Genomic DNA, 19,143 nt, shown 5'->3' with positions numbered 1-19,143 from the left:
AGTAGTAGTAGTAGTGGAGCAGCATGGCATGGTGGATAGAACACGGGCCTAGGAGTCAGAAGGTCATGGGTTCTAATCCCGGCTCTGCCACTTGTCTACTATGTGGCCTTGGACAAATCACTTCACTTGTCTGTGCCTCAGTTACCTCATTTGTAAAATGGGGATGAAGACTGTGAGTCCTATGAGGACTAGGGACTGTTTCGAACCAGATTTGCTTGTACCCACCCTAGAGCTTAGTTTAGTGCCTGACAGTAAGTGCTTAACTCTTACCATATTTATTATTATTAATTGTAGTGATAGTATTTATTAAGCTCTGAATGTTGCAGAACACTGCTAGGTGCTGGGAAAGAAGGCACAAGTGGCAATCAGACACAGGTCTCACAATATGAAAATAAAAAGAGGGAGAGGGGATGGAAATAGACAATGAGGAAAGATGAAAGAATTACTAAGACCACATAATGACAAAAAAATACATATTTTGTGTATTTATATATTGTTTTATCCCTTCTCACTCTCCCTTCGGCATGTCTACCTCCCCAGCATTTAGAACAGTGCTTTGCACATAGTAAGCGCTTAATAAATGCCATCATCATCATCATCATCATGTCTATGCACATGAATCTGTACCTTTTAAGCACTTGATATTCACTTCACCCTTAGCTCCACAGCACTAATGTACACATCCTTATATTCTGCCATTTCCCCTCTCCATAATTCATTTCAATGTCTCTCTTTCACTCTAGACTGCAAGCTCCTTGTGGGCAAGAATCATGTCTAGCACCTCCATTGTCTTGTACTCTCCCAAGAGCCTAGTTCTGTGCTCTGCACACGGTAAGAACTCAATAAATACCACTGACTGATTCATTCATTTATATATTCACTTATACACGCAACAGTTATTTCATCTTAATACATCAATACTACTTCCTGCCCTGCCCTTGCACTTTCTCTGACTCTATTTACAGACAACATCCTTTCAGTCTCCTCAGCACTTTCCGTGGATCCAGTCTCTCCCCTCTCCAGCCCCAGTAATGGTGGAGAACTAGTGCCCTGAGCTGGGATTCACATTAGCTTTAGGGTCTAACCAGGCTTAGCGGAAAGCCTCTTTGTTATCACTGGCGCATTCCGAAGTCATAAAATATCACAAAAGCAATCCCCGTGGCCACAGGCTGGACCTGAACAAAATCCTACACTATCGATCACAGGTTTTTTATGAATGTAGCAGGTTTTGTTGCAGTTTGCTGAATGCTGAAAGTTAAAGATGTAGATTAATTAGAAACAAAAAAAAGTGCAAATTAGTTCAAATTGCCACCATCTTCCATACTCGAGGTATTGTAATTATGGCATTTGTTAAATGCTTGTTATGTGTCAAGCGCTGTTCAAAGTGCCAGGGTAGATACAAGATAATCAGGTCGGTCCTAGTCACTATCCCACATCGAGGTCACAGTCTAAGAGGGAGAGAGAGAACAGGGTTCAAATCCCCATTCTACAGATGAGGGAAATGAGGCCCAGAGAAGTGAAGTGATTCACCCAAGATCACCCAGCAGGCAAGTGGCAGAATCAGGATTAGAATCCAGGACCTCCCATGGCCAGGTCCATTCTCTGTTCCCCTCAGCTGCTCGACTACCCAAATTCCTGCCACCACTCCGGCAGCACTGTTCCGTCTTTCTCACAGGAAGCGGCCCTGGGCGAGGTCTCTGTCCATTCTCTCCACCATGCAAGGCTGGTGGTTCTGTGGCAGCGGTATGCTGGATAGGCAGTGTGTTCCTCATAGAAAGGGGAATTATTAATGTCCTTGGAATTATGATGACGATAGTGGCATTTATTAAGCGCTTACTATGCGGCTGAGGCTCAGAGAGAGCTAGTGACCTGTCCTGTGTCAAACAGTAACGGCAGCACCCATGTGGGCCTGAGTGGCACCTCTCAGCCTGGCCCATGTAGCCATGTAGCTGGTGAGCTACCTCAACTGGCAAGAGGCAAGCAGGAAGGGAAAGGAGGATTCTGGTACTCTCTCCTGGGCTGGCCCATGCTGGTCTAAGATAAGAAATCAATCAATCAATACTATTCAGGAAGTACCTGCTGTGAGCAGAGCACTGGCCTAAGCGCTTGGAAGAGCACAATGCAACAGAGTTGGTAGACACATTCCCTGCCTGCCAGGAATTTATGGGCAAGAGGGAATGTGCAGATCAGCCATGTTTATGCAATTATCCCAATGAACTTAATGTTTGAAATGAAACAGATAATGAAGTAAATGAACGTGTTCATGTACACACACTTTGGAATCGCTGGAAGAAGCCCAGCTCTGGGAATCAGGAGACCTGGGTTCTACTCCCGGTTTCTACCTGCCGGGGCTCGGCTCTCAGTGGGGAAATTTTCTGATTGAAGAACCACGAGGTGGATGGGCCCAGTAGGAATCCTGAAAAAAACTGCATCTTGTGGGTAGTGAAGACTGTAGTGGCTTGGCCTACTGGAGAGAGGATCCCAGGTTCTAGGAGTCAAGAGACAGGGGTTCTAATCCTGCCTCTGTCGCCCGCCTGTCATGTGACCTTGGGCCAACTATTTCATTGCTCAGGACCTCAGTTTCCTCATCTGTAAAAGGGGGATGAAATACCTCTTCTCCCTCTCACTTAGACTCTGAGCCTTGTGTGAGACGGAGACTGTGTCTGATGGGTTTGTATTATACCTACTCCAGTGCTTGGCACACAGGAATCGCAGAACAATTACCACAGTGATCGTTGTTATTATTTTCAAGGCAATCAGGTCATGACACTATGAGACGGAGTCGACACTCTGCTGAGGTCCCTTTAGCCACCAGCGGGTCCTGATACCCATGCCTATATTTTGCAATGTGCTACACGTCTGCCCGTCATAAAATGTTTTTGACAATGGCCTCTGGAGCTCTCTGAGTTGGGTGGGCAGAGAGGCAGAAATAAGGTTTCCGTTTCTTGTCTTCTGCAAGCCCCTGCCTAAGCACGTGACCTATTTTAATTTTAGTTAACGGAGATTCTCGACTGAATGGCTTCTCACTCTATGTAAAGTGCTCACAAAGAAAATACTTTGATTTGGCACAAATCGAATTACACCCTAAGTGCCCCCCACGCTTTTTCTGTAACAAGGTTGAGAAGGTAAAAATTAGAATCTAACATGTTAAATTATTCAATAAACAATCATTCATTATTAATGCCAAGAAGTACAACCAAAGCTATCACAGCTTGGTGCCCTCAGAGTTTTTCTCAGAAGAGAGGTGCTATTGATCTTTCAAGAGAGAATTTTAGAATGGGTAACCCAAAAGCAATAAGTGATGCAATTAATATAAGTAGAAATTGGACCGTGAGTCAATAATTACAGAGGGAATGAATGATGTTAGTTGATAAGACAACCCAGTAATGGTATTTTTAATGTACTCCCCGCCGTGGGGAGTTTATGCTAGACCATAGTATTGTGCTCTTCTGATTGGTGACGATATGGTGGTGTTTGGGATGGGGAGCGTTGAGGAGATTTATTTACTGGCAGTCATTTTGAGGGAAGTCTGCAAGCTCAAACTCTCACAACCTCAGAGGGAAGGAGAGCAGGCAATTTATCCCCATTTACAAATGATAAAACTAAGGTCCAGAGAGGTTAAATAACAGTGGTAGCAGTAGCAGTAGAAGTATTAATAATAACAGTGTTAGTAGGAGCAGCATTTGATTGAAGCTTCTTGAGGCCAGACACCATGTCTATCACCTCTATTGTGTTGTACTCTCTCAAATGCTTTGTACAGTACTCTGCACACAGTAAGTGCTCAATAAATACCAGATGGATTGATTGATTTCTTTCATTCCCCTCGCCTGTCCTCGTTACTGTGCCCAAAGTGTGTAGCCCAGATGAAATATCTCCGTCGAATTGGTTCGAAAAGCTGTCCTTTTGCCTCATGACATTTACTTCCATTTTCAGTTGCTCAGCTGGGCTATAGCACCTAGACTTCAGCCCTACCTCCAAGAAAATTCCAATCACACACAGCAGAGTGGAATCATTTCCAGATTCCGAGGTTTGAAGCAACTAATTGTCCATTTCCAAGTTAATCATCATTTCAGAGGATGATATCTCTTTCTTAGTGATATTGTTCAACATGTGGAGTGCAAATCATTAAGGAAATTAAATTCAGAGTAGTTCTACAGTCTAAATTATATTCAAGCCAAGTGGCTTATTTCATCACAAACTGTAAATTGGTTCTCAGTGCCAGGTTATTATCTGGAATCTGACTTGTTGGCAAAATGTGGAAGAAATTCATTCTTATTCTGGTCCCTTTTACCCTGTTGGTGCCCATGCTTTGGGAAGGCCAGACTCTCCATTGGAGATTTGGCCACTGTTACTGAATCTGACTCTTTCCATGGCTCAGTGGAAAGATCATGGGCTTGGGAGTCAGAGGTCGTGGGTTCTAATCCCACCTCCACTACTTGTCAGCTGTGCGACTTTGGGCAAGTCACTTCACTTCTCTGTGCCTCAGTTGCCTCATCTGTAAAATGGGGATTAAGACTGTGAGCCCCACGTGAGACAATCGATTACTTTGTATCTACCCCAGCGCTTAGAACAGTGCTTGGCACATAGTAAGTGCTTAGCAAATGCCATCATCAATATTATTATTATTATTACCCTATCGCCTCCTCCAAGGGAGGAGGCTGACATCAGTGAGAGTGTGGGGCTTGAGGTCCTGTGCTAGCATGGGGTCAATTTGGAGAATGTGTTTCCTAGCCAAGCTAGCTCTCTTCCCCCCTTCAAGGCCCTATTGAGAGCTCACCTCCTCCAGGAGGCCTTCCCAGACTGAGCCCCCTCCTTCCTCTCCCCCTCCTCCCTCTCCGCCTTACCTCCTTCCCTTCCCCGCAGCACCTGTATATATGTATATATGTTTGTTCGTATTTATTACTCTATTTATTTATTTATTCTACTTGTACATATCTATTCTATTTATTTTATTTTGTTAATACGTTTTGTTTTGTTCTCTGTCTCCCCCTTCTAGACTGTGAGCCCACTGTTGGGTAGGGACCGTCTCTATATGTTGCCAACTTGTGCTTCCCAAGCGCTTAGTACAGTGCTCTGCACAGAGTAAGTGCTCAATAAATATGATTGATTGATTGATTGATTGATTGATTCCAGATAGTGTAAGGGTATGTACCCAAGTTCACTGGAGCGGGGTGGTGGGAGTGAAGGGGTGACGGGGGTATCCAAGGATTTCGAGGGCATGGACTCGGATTATTGGCTGAACTATGGCCAGTGGCCAATGTCACCATGTGAATGACCTAATATTGTGGGAGGGGCCTGAGAAGAAGGCAGTTTCTTCCTTCCAGAGGGTTACATGGCAGTTGGTGGCAACTGATGGGGTTAAGCCCCCGGAAGGCCTAGCAACAACCAGCACCCTCAGGCCTATGAGGAGAGAGCCTTCCCTCCCACCACCCTCGCTCGGGTGCAGACCTCCCTCGTGGCCCCATTCCTCACTCCGGATTGGTTGAGCTCCTGCCGATGGAGCTTCTCAGCCAATAGCTGCCTCTGTAGGCGGGGCCTGGGGGGGCCTTAGGGGGTGCAACAGTTGGAGCCCTTCAGTCAGTGTGGCCCTTGGTGAGGCTGTTCATTGAACAGGTTCCTGACTGAGAAGTAAGCCCCCCCCAAGATAGCCTCTCCCACCCCCTTTGCTGCCCCTCCGTTCTCCCCCTTCCTTATTCTTCTCACCCCGACGGCAAACTCCAACCAGGTAGAACCGCCAGGGATAGCCGAGGATGGCTGAAAGCATTGCTAGGCCCAGCTTCATGCTGGACGGGCTCAGGGTCTCCACCCACCGAGCTGTGGAAGAGAGAGCGGTGTCCGCATCCCCCCGCCCCCCAGCCACCTGTCTTCCACCCCGGCCTGTGTGGTTTCAGACAATCTTGGTTTCTGTGACTGGGGAGAGCCCCACGGGGCCCAACAGCAGCCAGGAGGGAACAAGGCCCCGCAGACTTGGGGGGATGGGTGGGTGGGGTCCCCCAGACTCCCCCCAGGAACTACCTCAACTCCCACTCCAGGTGCCCAATTCCTCCCACTGTCCATATTGCTCCCACGGCCCCATCTGAAGGCAATTCTAAAACCATCAACAAACATGGATATGGAGAAAAGCAAAAATCCACCTAGACTTCTAGCTGCCCGCCCTGTTGTCACAATGGAAGAGCTGCCATTCTACAAAGTCTATGCTGAGATCATCAGACCTACAAAACTAGGTGAGGTTGTGGACCCCAGCCCTCTATCCTTCTCTCCTCTCCCCTCGCAACCACAGGCCCCATTCCCCTCCCTTTCCAGCAAGTCAGTATGCCCAGACTTCACCAAGCTTCATTTAATCCCACTGACACCTTGATTGCACCTCTTTCTCCATCTCCCAGGGGTCTCCCCAGCTGGCCAAACTCTCTGTGCCTCAATTTACTTCCATACCTCCTGGCCCTGACCCACATCCAGCCTCCTGTCCCCTCCCCAAAAGACCTCATCTCCAGGACGGAGTTTGGGGGCGAGGGGAACTGGATTAACCACCCCAGATACCCCTCTTTTTGTGTCCACAGCACCTAGGAACTCTGTGATGTATAAGAAGATAAAGTTCCATTTCATAGCCAGCCCAGAAAAGTTGGATGAAATCCAAAGGACCAGGTACGCAATATCCAGAAAACCAATACCATGGCCTGCCCCACCCCTGCACACTTACTCCCACCTTTCTCCCCGACTGTCACTGACCCCTCCCTGCACCCTTCTCCATTTCCATATCTGCAGTGAAATCCAACTGAGACATGAGGCGTTGACATTTCAACTCCGGTAGGACCAACCATCCCCCTCACGGGGGTCTCTGGTGGGTTGGTGGGGAGGGAGAAGAGAAGGGGTTTGGGTGATTTTCAGCTGCTCTGTCCTCACAGACTTCCTCCCCAGTTCCACGAGGTGGGTGTGTTTGGGGAGGGGATGATGACCCTACCTGCAGACTTTTTTTAAATGGTATTTGGTAAACGCTTACCATGTGTCAAACACTGTTTTAAGCCCTGTGGTAGATACAAGTTAATTAGGTTAGACATAGTCTCTGTCCTGCATGGGGCTCACAATTTATGTAGAAGGGAAAATGGGAGAACTGAGGCACAGAGAAGTTAAGTGATTTGTCCAAGGTCACACAGCAAGAATTTGGCAAAACGGGGATAAAAAACCAGGTCCTCTGACGCCCAGGCCCTTGCTCTTTCCACTGGGCCATGTTGCTTCTCTTTCTCCCCTCCACCACACCACCCCTGCCATGCTCTAACTCCACAGGTTCTGTCTATGGGATACCCGGGGCCCTCAAACAGATCATCTTCCTCAACACCTGAGTATCACGGTCAACGAGAAAAAATGTTTCATTCTGGTGAGTCGCCAATTCCACACCCGGCTGTGGCCCTGGGGGCATGGATGAGAAGAGATGGCATTGCTGTGGGTGGGGAATGTGTCTGTTTATTGTTGTATTCTCCCAAGCGCTTAGTACAGTGCTCTACACACCGTAAGTGCTCAATAAATGTGATTGACACTGACTGACTGGGAAGGAAGGAGGGAGGGGGTATCGTGTCACCTGCGTAGAGTGAACTGTCTAGTCTTTGACCACTACCTGCACCCCAAAGAAAGAGAGAGAGTTCAACAAGCACCCCATCAACATCACGGAACTGGTGCATTTCTCGGATGTGGAACCCAACACCATAAAGGCCAGTTGGTCAGTGAATGACAGGGAGGTGAGTATGGCTAGAGTGGAGATGGTGGGAGTGGTGGGCGGGGGGGCCCACAAGTTGAGGGGGAGTGGGGAGCGATGGGGGGAGGAACACAACTCTGACCACTCCCTCATGGCCCCTCTCTGCCATCACACAGGACTATGCCATGTCCCTCCGCTGGGTAAAGCAGCTTACCACAGACGATTTACTACGGGAACTGAGAGCTAAGGACATTTTCCCTGCATACAGGACACGGGCCATGAGTGAGTGACCCCTCCCCCTCACTCACTTCACAAACCCTGATCCCTCCGACCCCTTAAGGACCCTGATCGAAAGACTCTCTGCTCCACCTCCGGCCCCTCCCTGCCTCCGGCCCCTTCTCAAAGACAAGAGTCCTAGGTCCACAGCCCACTGGTCCCTGGGCATCTCTACCCTTCTCTCCTTGGTGAGCCCGTGGCCTCTCTGACTGAACCGACCCCCGCAGTCTTCTCTCTCTGGGCCCATTTCAGTCCAGGAGGAGATGAAAGCCAAGGAAGGAGAAGCCACCGCCAGCAGCTTCCGTATCTCCCTCATATGCCCGGTGGGTGCAGGCCAACCTCAAAGTTAGTAGGGGGACTGGGACGCCGAGTCGGGGGTCTGGATAGGGAAGGAGAGTGGGGGTGGGTGGGAGGGGGAAGGGGATGAGGATCTGAATCCCGAAAGAGGGGTCTTGATGTGGGAAACCAGTGGCACACCCGACCCCTGCCACTACCTTTCGTTCTCTTCCCTCACCTACACCCAGATGGGACAGAGTCGTATGTCCGTGCCCTGCCGCGCACTGTCCTGCTCCCATCTGCAGACTTTTGACGCGGTCCAGTACCTGCAGCAGAACAAGGAGAAGGAGACGTGGAGATGCCCCATCTGTGTCAAGAAAGCATATTTCAAAAATCTGGTTGTTGATGAGTATGAGACTACCCCGTCCCTCTGACCCCTCTCCTCTGATCACCCCCGTCTCCTCCACCCACTCCCCTCCGACCTCTCTCCGACCCTTCTCCCTCCAGGTTCTTCCTTAATGTCCTCGACATCGGCCCCGACTTTGAAGAGATTGAGTTTCTGCCTGATGGGTCCTGGTTCCCGGTAGGGCCCAGGAGAAACTTGAGGGATGACTGTAATGCCCCTGGCCACAGGGGCTTCCTAGGTAAACCACCACCACCACCCCTGGTCCAGTCCCTGGCCACTCTCCCGCCCAAAGCCTGACCCCTCAAGCCACAGCAACCTGGGCTGAGACCCCTGACCCTCCTGGTCGGCACAGTGGGAGGAGGAGGCCCCTGAGCAGGGTGGAGGGATTCAGGGCTCTCTCTCTCCCCCTTCTCTGACAGTGAGCCCTCCACCTGACTGCGATACGGAGATTCCTACCACTGCTCCAATGCACAGCTTCTCGTCCAACGTGGAGCTGCAGATTCCAGGCACCCCAGGGTCCATCCCGGCCGCCATGTCCATGACAGAGTACGACCCCAGGATTGTCCCCACCTTGTTCTCCACAGGGGACCCAAGGATGGGGGTGCCCTGAGGTGGGGAGGGTGGCAGAGACCTGCTCCCCCAGCCCACAGCACCTCCTCTCCCCTTCCCCAGGATGACAAGACCTCAGCAGCTTCAAGTCTTCCTCCAGGGTCCACCCCAGGTCATGAACCTCCAGCAGTCTGGATCTCCGCAATCTTCCTTCCAGCTGATCTCTACCAGGGGTACGAGGAGAGTCCTGGGTGCTGCTCTCCCCTCTGCGTGGTTGAATGTGGAGTGTGTCCATGTCCGTGTGTGCACATGCTGACGTGAAGGTGTCCCCATGAACAGGTGTCTTTGTATGTGTACTTGTCCTTATGTGCTTGGGACTCAGAGCCCGTGTGTCACTGCAGCTGTATGTGTGTCTAAGTGTGTGTGTGTGAGTATCTGCTCCCAAGGACATGGCTGCGTGAGAGTGTGTGTGTGTGTGTGCGTGTGCGTGTGTGTGTGTCTGGATGGATTGAGTGATTGATCAGTTGATTAGATGGAGGTGAATGGGACTTCCAGTTAAAGCAACTTGGATTTTTGCATTTTTCAGCCTCCCCAGACCTGAATTTTCCGCCTTGCTTTACGGTTGTTACACAGGTGAGCCCTGTTCCCATCTCTGCATTCTGCCCTGGGTCCCCTGGTTTCCCGCCTCCCTTCCCGGGGCTCTTTTAATCCACCCCTCTCCCCCACCTCCTAGGACCCACTTACCCCCGTATATATGGAGAAACTGAGCTCGGAGAGGAGCAGGCTCTGGGTTTTCCAGCTCTGGGCCTCCACAACCAGGGACTTCTTCTCCCCTCCCCTCTTCTCCCTATCACTTCCCTCCCTCCTCTCCCTTCCCTTTCATTCTTTTTCCACCTCTCCCCTCCCCTAGTATATCCCTTTTTTGTCAGCTCCTTCCCATTCTGAGGGCAGTTGGGAGCAGTGGGAGCAAAGGCAAAGATTCTAGCATCCAGTGTGTGTGCTGGGGGAAGAGTGACTGTGTCTTTGTGCCACTGTGCGTGTGTGTGTGTGTGTGTGTGTGTGTGCGTGCGTGTGTGTGTGTGTGTGTGTTGAGGGGAAGAAGGAGGTGTGTGGGCACAACCATCTTAGGGAATTCTCAGGCTCGCTGCTCCTGTGCCCCTTTGCCAAGGCCAGGTTTCAGCCTATCCCACACTCATGCTCTCCCTCTGCAGCTCTTTGCCTGGCCCACCCTCACCTCTCCAAACAGCAGCGACTACAACCGCGGCCTGCCCTGGGGCCCTCCAGCCCAAGTTCCAGCCCCATTGCCACCCCCAGCCCCAGCCCCAGTGCCAGGGCCTGGCCCCTGTTCTGAATGGATTCCACTGCCACTCCCTGTTGGACTCGACCAACCCTGCAGCCAGCAGCTTTCTCTTTCTGGGTCCGGGATGGGGCAAGGAAGGGGTGTCCCAGCTTTCCAGCAGCTGGTCAGATATCAGTCCCCTGCACCGGGCCTCTTCCCCCCCAGAGTCCAGATCTTCCAACCTGCTGGACCCGTGGGAGATACTGTGGCGGGCCCATGGGGAAGAGGTACATTCAGTCTGAACATGCCCCCTCCGTTCCTGACCCCAGTGGACCCCAACATGGGGGCTTGTCTCACCCAGGTGGGTAGCGCTTCCTCCTCCAGGGCAAATAGCCATCAGTCCAGACAGGCAAGAGGGGCTGCCAACATGGACAGCTCTGAGCCTGAGGCACTCCCGTAAAGGGAGGGGGACAAACCCCACAGACCACTGGCTCTCCACTGGCCCCACTCCCTCCCCGCTCTCAGGTCACTGGGGAATGGGGTGTCACCCCATTGCCCTGCTCCCCTCAGGTTTAAGGTCCTGGTGCCCCCCCAACCCTCGAGTGCCATATCTGGGGCCTGTACTAGTAACTCTTCTTCAGGGGATGGGAGCAAGGACACACATGTGGCCCTGGTCTCTCTCTCTCTCTCTCTCCATCATCCCCACCACACCTTGCCCCTCCCTCATTTATTATTGCTGTTTAAAGTTGGTGGGCAAGGTCCCCCATTAGAACAGTACTGAATTTTCTGACAATTTTATTGAACTTGGTAAAAGTGGAGTTGTTCTTACCCCGTTGTCAGAAACTTTTCACCGAGTAATAAAGTGGAAAATGTTCAATCAATCAGTCGTATTTATTTGAGCACTTACGGTGCATAGAGTGCTGAAATGAGAGCTTGGGAGAATACAATATAACAGCGTTGGTAGATACATTCCCTGTCCACAATGGGGTTACTGTCTCGAGGGGGAGAGAGAGACATTAATATAAGTAAATAAATTACGGATATATACGTAAGTGCTGTGGGGCTGAGGGAGAGGTGAATAAAGGGAGTAAACCCATCTGTTGGGTAGGGACTGTCTCTATATGTTGCCAATTTGTACTTCCCAAGCGCTTAGTACAGTGCTCTGCACATAGTAAGCGCTCAATAAATACGATTAATGATGATGATGATGATGATGTGTGAAGGTGACGCAGAAGGGACTGGGAGAAGCGGGACATGAGGGCTTAGCCAGGGAAGATGGGCCTCTTCAATAAAGGTTTGAAGGTGGGGAGAGTAGTTATCTCTCTGTGATGCAGAGGGAGGGAATTCCAGGCCAGAGGCAGGATGTGGGTGAGAGGTTGGAGTCGAGCCAGATGAGATAGAGGTGGAGTGAGGAGTAGGTGGGTATTAGAGGAGCAAAGTGTGAGGGCTGGGTTGTAGTAGAAGAACGAGGCAGGTAGGAGAGGGCAAGGTGATTGCTTTAAAGCCGATGGAAAGGAGTTTCTGTTTGATGTGGAGGTCGATGGGCAACCACTCAAGGTTCTTGAGGAGGGGGGATACATGGACTGAACATTTGTGTAGAAAACTAATCTGGGCAGCAGAGTGAATTATGGACTGGAGTGGGAAGAAATAGGAGGCAGGGAGATCAGCAAGGAAGCTGATGCAGTAATCAAGGTAGGATAGGATAAGTGCTTGGATTAATGTGGTAGCAGTTTGCTTTGAGAGGAATGGGCAGATTTTTGCAATGTTGTGAAGAATGAACTGACAGGGGTTTAGTGATTGATTGAATATGTAGGTTAAATGAGAGTGATGAATCAAAGATAATGAGAAGGTTATGGGCTTGTGAGCCAGGAAGGATGGTGGTGCTCTCTATAGTGATGGGAAAGTCATGGGGATGATAGGGTTTGGGTGGGAAGATGAAGAGTTCCCTTTTGGACATGTTAAGTTTAAGGTGTCAGTGGGACATATGAGTAGAGATGTCGTGAAGGCAGGAGGTAATATGAGACTGTAGAGAAGGAGAGAGATCAGGGCTGGATTTGTAGATTTGGGAATCATCCTCATAGAAGTGGTAGTTAAAGTGTACAACATTCCAGAAATACACATTCTGATTCTTCATTGTGAGTCCGGGAGCAAATAAATGAATAATAATAATAACTGTGGTATTTGTTTAGCATTTACTCTATCCTATGAACTGTACTATGTGCCAGGGTAGATACAACATAGTTATATCAGAAGCAGTCCCATCCCACATGAGGCTCACAGTCTAAGTCGGAATGGAAAAACAGCTATTTAATGGTCATTTTTACAGCTGAGGAAACTGAGGTACAGGGAAGATGGGTGACTTGCCTAAGGTCACCCATAACAGTTACATGGGGGATCCAGGATTAGTCCTGGGTTTTTTCCACAGGATCGTGAAAGCCACTATTCTGGGTCTTTTCAGGCTTGGCGGGAAACATTCAGGTCTTGTCAGAAGGCTGGGCTGAGCAATAAAAGGAATCCAGATGATTGATTCATTGATTGAGTGAGTGAATAGCAGGAACGCACAAGAATTAAGATGGGGTGACCTGGGATCCAGTGGATTTGATGGGGGTGGGGCTTCCAGACAGGTGGAGGCACGAGAACGAGGAGATGGACGTGGGCCAGTGGAGAACCTGTTCCACTTCATAGAACAAGTCAGGTGGAGTGAAGTGTCCCAGCTAGGAGAAGCCAGTGAAGAAAGCAGATATCCAAGATGGGGAAGCTGGTGAACAGCCTTGGAGCAATCCATCCATCCATCCATCTATCCATCCATCCCTTATTTGCTCAATTCCTCCTCCTCTCCCTGCTGTCCAGCTCCCCACTCCCTTTCACTGTAAACAAAGGCAGAAAATAAATGTCAATGACATGATGCTGATACACAGAGAAGATCCTTCTTTTGTTTCTGGGCAGTTTCTGTCTCTCTCCCTCTCAAACCAGACCCCTCAGGTGACCCAGATCAGAGTCTTGTGGAACCCCCCCAGCTGTGGATCTGGAAACAGGGGAGGAGCCAGCCAATGAAACTGCCAAGGAGCCGTCTGAGAGGCAGCAGCAGGCTTTTCATCTGTCATTGTTGTCAATCAATCAGTCAATCAATCAATCATATTTATTGAGTGCTTACTATGTGCAGAGCACTGTACTAAGCACTTGGGAAGTACAAGCTGGCAACATATAGAGACAGTCCCTACCCAACAGTGGGCTCACAGTCTAGAAGGGGGAGACAGAGAACAAAACAAAACATATTAACAAAATGAAATAAATAGAATAGATACGTACAAGTAAAATAAATAAATAAATAGAGTAATAAATATGTACAAACATATACACATATATACAGGTGCTATGGGGAAGGGAAGGAGGTAAGACAGTGGGGATGGAGAGGAGGACGAGGGGGAGAGGAAGGAGGGGGCTCAGTCTGGGAAGGCCTCCTGGAGGAGGTGAGCTCTCAGTAGGGCCTTGAAGGGAGGAAGAGAGCTAGCTTGGAGGATGGGCAGAGGGAGGGCATTCCAGGCCAGGGGGATGACGTGGGCTGGGGGTTGACGGTGGGACAGGTGAGAACGAGGCACGGTGAGGAGATTAGCGGCAGAGGAGCGGAGGGTGTGGGCTGGGCTGTAGAAGGAGAGAAGGGAGGTGAGGTAGGAGGGGGTGAGGTGATGGACAGCCTTGAAGCCCAGGGTGAGGAGTTTCTGCCTGATGCGCAGATTGATTGGTAGCCACTGGAGATTTTTGAGGAGGGGAGTAACACGCCCAGAGCGTTTCTAGACAAAGACAATCCGGGCAGCAGCATGAAGTATGGATTGAAGTGGGGAGAGACACGAGGATGGGAGATTAGAGAGGAAGCTGATGCAGTAGTCCAGATGGGATAGGATGAGAGCTTGAACGAGCAGGGTAGCGGTTTGGATGGAGAGGAAAGGGCAGATCTTGGCAATATTGCGGAGCTGAGACCGGCAGGTTTTGGTGACGACTTGGATGTGAGGGGTGAATGAAAGAGCGGAGTCGAGGATGACACCAAGTTTGCGGGCTTGTGAGACAGGAAGGATGGTAGTGCCATCAACAGTGATGGGAAAGTCAGGGAGAGGGCAGGGTTTGGGAGGGAAGACAAAGAGTTCAGTCTTGGACATGTTGAGTTTTAGGTGGTGGGCAGACATCCAGATGGAGATGTCCTGAAGGCAGGAGGAGATGCGAGCCTGGAGGGAGGGGGAGAGAGCAGGGGCAGAGATGTAGATCTGGGTGTTATCAGCGTAGAGATGATAGTTGAAGCCATGGGAGCGAATGAGGTCACCAAGGGAGTGAGTGTAGATCGAGAACAGAAGGGGACCAAGAACTGAACCTTGGGGAACCCACACAGTAAGGGGATGGGAGGGGGAGGAGGAGCCTGCAAAAGAGACTGAGAATGAATGACCGGAGAGATAAGAGGAGAACCAGGAGAGAAAGGAGTCTGTGAAGCCAAGGTCAGATAGCGTGTTGAGGAGAAGGGGGTGGTCCACAGTGTCAAAGGCAGCTGAGAGATCGAGGAGGATTAGGATAGAGTATGACCCGTGGGATTTGGAAAGCAGGAGGTCATTGGTGACCTTTGAGAGGGCAGTTTCCATAGAATGTAGGGGACGGAAGCCAGACTGGAGGGGGTCGAGGAGAGAGTTGGTGTTGAGGAATTCAATTAGTGTCATTGGTGTCCTTCTAGGGATTGCTTCAGGCTACTACTATTACCACTGCTAAGAATAACAATAATGACTGTGGTATTTGTTAATGGCTTACTATATCCCAAGCACTGCACTAAGTGCTTGGGTAGGTACAAGATGATCAGGTTTCATGTGAGGCTCTCCCAGCTGAACAGAACACAGCTGAACCCTCTGCCGGGAGAGCAAGAGAGCACAGAGATAGAAAGAGATGGAGAGAGACTTAGAAACAATACACACAGAGAGGGAGAGAGAGAGGCAGATATAGGGAGGTAAGGAAGCATATCTGTAATTCTATTCATTTATATTGATGCCACTGATACCTGTTTACTTGTTTTGATGTCTGTCTCCCCCCTTCTAGACTACATTCCCGTTGGGGGCAGGGATGGTCTCTCTTGCTGAATTGTACTTTCCAAGCGCTTAGTACAGTGCTCTGCACACAGTAAACACTCGGTAAATACAATTGAATGAATGAATGGAGAGAGACCTAGACAAAGAGAGGCAGAGAGAGGGAGACACAGAGCGATAGAGAGAAATATAGACATAGGAATTTATTAAGCGCTTACTATGGGACAAGCACTATTATAAGCACTAGGGTAGAAACAAGGTAATCAGAATGGACACAGTCCCTCTCACATATGAGGTGCACATTCTAAATAAGAAGGGGATCAGGTATTGAATCCACATTTTACTGTTAAAGAGACTGGGGCCCAGAGAGGTTAAGTGACTGGCCCAAATTCACACAGCAGACAAGTGGAAGAGCCAAGATTCTCTGTCTCCTGGGCTTGTGCTCTTTTCACTTGGTCATGCTATTCCCCTGTTGGTGAGCTATTAGGAGCTAGGAGAGCTTGAAATGCAGTCTGGTCTAGTGGACAGAGCACAGGACTGGGAGTCAAGAGACCTGGGTTCTAATCCCAGCTTCACCTCTTGCCTGCTGTGTGAATTAAGGCAAGTCATTTAATTTCTTGGTGTCGCAGATTCCTCATCTGTAAAGTGAGGATCAGAACCTGCTCTCCCTTCCCCTTAGTCTTTGAGTCCCACATGGGACAGATCTTTGTCTGATCTGATTGCAGTGCTTGGCTCATAGTAAGTGCTAGCAAATACCACAGTTATTATCATTCACTGGGTGATCAGTAACAAGCACAAATTCTCTCCATCATTGCCGGATTGTCCATGAGGCTCATAGATTTTAATAGCTTTCGTCTTTCGGTTTAGAACTCTCCAAACACTCAGTTATGAATCATTCAGATTTGAAGCTGTCTCAAGGATTCCCTCCACCATAATGGGGCAACAAGGGACACCCACTTCACTCTCTCATGCTTCCAGTCCAATTTTGTGTAGACCAGAAAACGGCATAGAGGACCATGCCCAAAACAGAACACAAAGTTCTTCAGCTAGAGGACTTTAGGTTCCATAGCATTATTGATGGGGAAAAAAATCCACCCTTTCTTCTCCATCCAAACTGCTACCACATTGATCCAAGCACTTATCCTATCCTGCCTTGACTGCTGCTCTATCTCTCTGCCTCCTGTCTCCCCCACCATTCTTCAACCTCCTGCTTAGATCATTTTTCTCATAAAACATTCACTCCACATCTCCCCATTCCTCAAGAACCTCCAGTGGTTGCCCGTCCACCTCCACATCAAACAAAAACACTTTGCTCCCTCCTAACTTACCTCACTCATTTCCTACTACAACCCAGCATGCTCATTTCACTCCTCTAACCCCAACCTATTCACTGTACCTCTATCTTGTCTATCTTTCTGCCATCCCCTCACCCACATCCTGCCTCTGGCCTGGAACTCCCTTCCCCTTCAGATCCGACAAATCACCACTCTCCCCACCTTCAAGGACTTATTAAACCACAACTACGCCAAGAGTACTTCCTCAACCTAGCCCTCATTTCCCCTACTCCCACTCCTTTCTGTGTTGCCCTTGCACTTACCCTTAGGCACTGGATATTCACCCCACCCTCAGCTCACAGCACTTATGTACATATCCATAGTTTATTTATAATGTTTATCTCCCCCTTTGAACTGTAATCTCCTTGTGGGCAGGGAATATACCTCCCAACTCGACCTTCAACCCTCTCCCCATTTCCAAGCTCTTAATACAGTGCTCTGCCCACAGTAAGCACTCAATAAATATGGCTGACTGATTGAAATTGGGGTTGAGTCCACAATGTGGACTCAACTTAATTTATATAAATATATAAATTTATTTATATACAAAAATATATTTATTTATACAAATCCATAGCACTTGTATATATTTGTACATAATAATAATAATAATGGCATTTATTAAGCGCTTACTATGTGCAAAGCACTGTTCTAAGTGCTGGGGAGGTTACAAGGTGATCAGGTTGTCCCACGGGGGGCTCACAGTCTTAATTCCCATTTTACAGATGAGGTAACTGAGGCACAGAGAAGTTAAATGACTTGCTCAAAGTCACACAGCTGACAATTGGCGGAGCCAGGATTTGAACCCATGATCTCTGACTACAAAGCCCATGCTCTTTCCACTGAGCCACACTGGGTCTCTTATTTTAATAAATACATATTTATTACTCTATTTTGTTTGTAAATATTTACTATATTTATTTTATTAATGATGTGTATGTAGCTAAAACTCTATTTATTCTGATGGTATTGACACCTGTCTACTTGTTTTGTTTTGTTGTCTGCCTCCCCCTTCTAGACTGTGAGTCCGTTGTTGGGTAGGGACCATCTCTATATGTTGCCGATTTGTACTTCCCAAGCACTTAGTACAGTGCTCTGCACATAGTAAGCACTCAATAAATACTATTGAATGAATTAATGAATGAATTAATGGTTCTTATCTGCATAAGAGACATTTGGTTGGCTTACGGATTTGTTTGGGCAGCCTACCAACGATAGAGCATGGGTTTGGGAGCCAGAAGATCATGGCTTCTAATCCTGGATCTGCCACTTGTCCGCTGGGTGACCTTGGGCAAGTCACTTCACTTCTCTGGGCCATCTGTAAAATTGGAATTGAGACTGGGAGCCCCACAGGGGACGGGGACTGTGTCCATCCTGATTTGCTTGTATCTACCCCAGCACTTAGAACAGTGCCTGGCACATAGTAAGCGCTTAAAAAATATCATAATTATTATTATTGTTATTACCAATCCTAAGGTTAAGGGGTTGAACTACTGTCCACCATGGTGCCACCTCCTCCACTCAGTCATATGGTGCAATCTGATGTTGGCCTGCTGCTCATCCCCCCAGCTCAGCCCCAGTGGGTCAGGCAATGGCCATATCGCTCCCTGGTCTCTGGGGTTGCCTCTGCCTCAGACCGATTCTGGCCTCGGTGGATTTATTTTTTGTTTGTGTTTTAAATACAAAGAAAACAAACAGGAGGCTTCTAGTTTCATCTCCTCCACCACCCCATGGGGAGACGGGTGGTGGGCAGAATGGACCTTCTCAAGTCCTCCATGCCCGGCTGGGAAAGCCAAGGCCAGCACAACTCCCTCCCCTCCAGCAGTAATAGGCAAGGCAGTGGAGGCTCTTTCCCCACTCCCACACCATTCTATGGAAATCAGCCTGGGAAAATAAGCCAAGACAGCAGAGGGAAAAGCATTTTCCTGCTTTCCCCACTGTGGCCGCCACTCTGGAGCCCCAGAAAATGAGTTGGGACCGCTGAGGAAAACAAATTTTCCTGCCCACTCCACAGCCTAAGAAAATGGGCCAGGACAGTGAAGGAAAATGCATTTTTCCTGCTTCCCCTGCTTCAGCTATGTGCTTCCCCACGGTTAGCCTGGGTTCCTTCCTCCAGGGCTTCATAATAATAATAATAATGATAGCATTTATTAAGTGCTTACTATGTGCAAAGCACTGTTCTAAATGCTGGGGAGGTTAACAAGGTGACCAGGTTGTCCCACGGGGGGCTCACAGTCTTCATCCCCATTTTACAGATGAGGTAACTGAGGCCCAGAGAA

The 19,143-nt window shown here is 49.0% G+C and overlaps 2 protein-coding genes across 2 annotated transcripts in view; one reads left to right on the top strand and one right to left on the bottom strand.

The window, feature by feature from the left end:
• LOC119919706 (E3 SUMO-protein ligase PIAS3-like) overlaps positions 1-19,143 on the bottom strand; it is a 545,060-nt gene that overhangs the window by 250,988 nt on the left and 274,929 nt on the right. The window lies entirely within an intron of this gene.
• On the top strand, positions 5,565-11,300 carry LOC119919707 (E3 SUMO-protein ligase PIAS3-like). The gene is made up of 14 exons (XM_038740332.1): positions 5,565-5,628; positions 6,033-6,224; positions 6,558-6,642; positions 6,763-6,804; positions 7,282-7,372; positions 7,623-7,730; positions 7,864-7,969; positions 8,216-8,286; positions 8,488-8,648; positions 8,747-8,883; positions 9,065-9,191; positions 9,318-9,427; positions 9,781-9,827; positions 10,406-11,300. Exons 2-14 carry the CDS (start codon positions 6,107-6,109, stop codon positions 10,931-10,933), a joined length of 1,731 nt encoding a protein of 576 aa, XP_038596260.1. The 5' UTR covers positions 5,565-5,628; positions 6,033-6,106; the 3' UTR covers positions 10,934-11,300.

This window comes from Tachyglossus aculeatus, chromosome X1, assembly GCF_015852505.1.
Source record: "Tachyglossus aculeatus isolate mTacAcu1 chromosome X1, mTacAcu1.pri, whole genome shotgun sequence".
Classification (NCBI taxonomy): Eukaryota; Metazoa; Chordata; class Mammalia; order Monotremata; family Tachyglossidae; genus Tachyglossus; species Tachyglossus aculeatus.
Note: the sequence above shows the minus strand (reverse complement) of the source record. Positions and strands in the feature narration are given on the sequence as shown.

Coding starts and splice junctions, on each gene's coding strand:
- LOC119919707 (XM_038740332.1), top strand. CDS start 6,107: ATGGATATGGAGAAAAGCAAAAATCCACCTAGACTTCTAGCTGCCCGC. Junction 6,805..7,281: donor GCGTTGACATTTCAACTCCG/GTAGGACCAACC, acceptor CTAACTCCACAG/GTTCTGTCTATGGGATACCC. Junction 7,731..7,863: donor GGTCAGTGAATGACAGGGAG/GTGAGTATGGCT, acceptor GCCATCACACAG/GACTATGCCATGTCCCTCCG.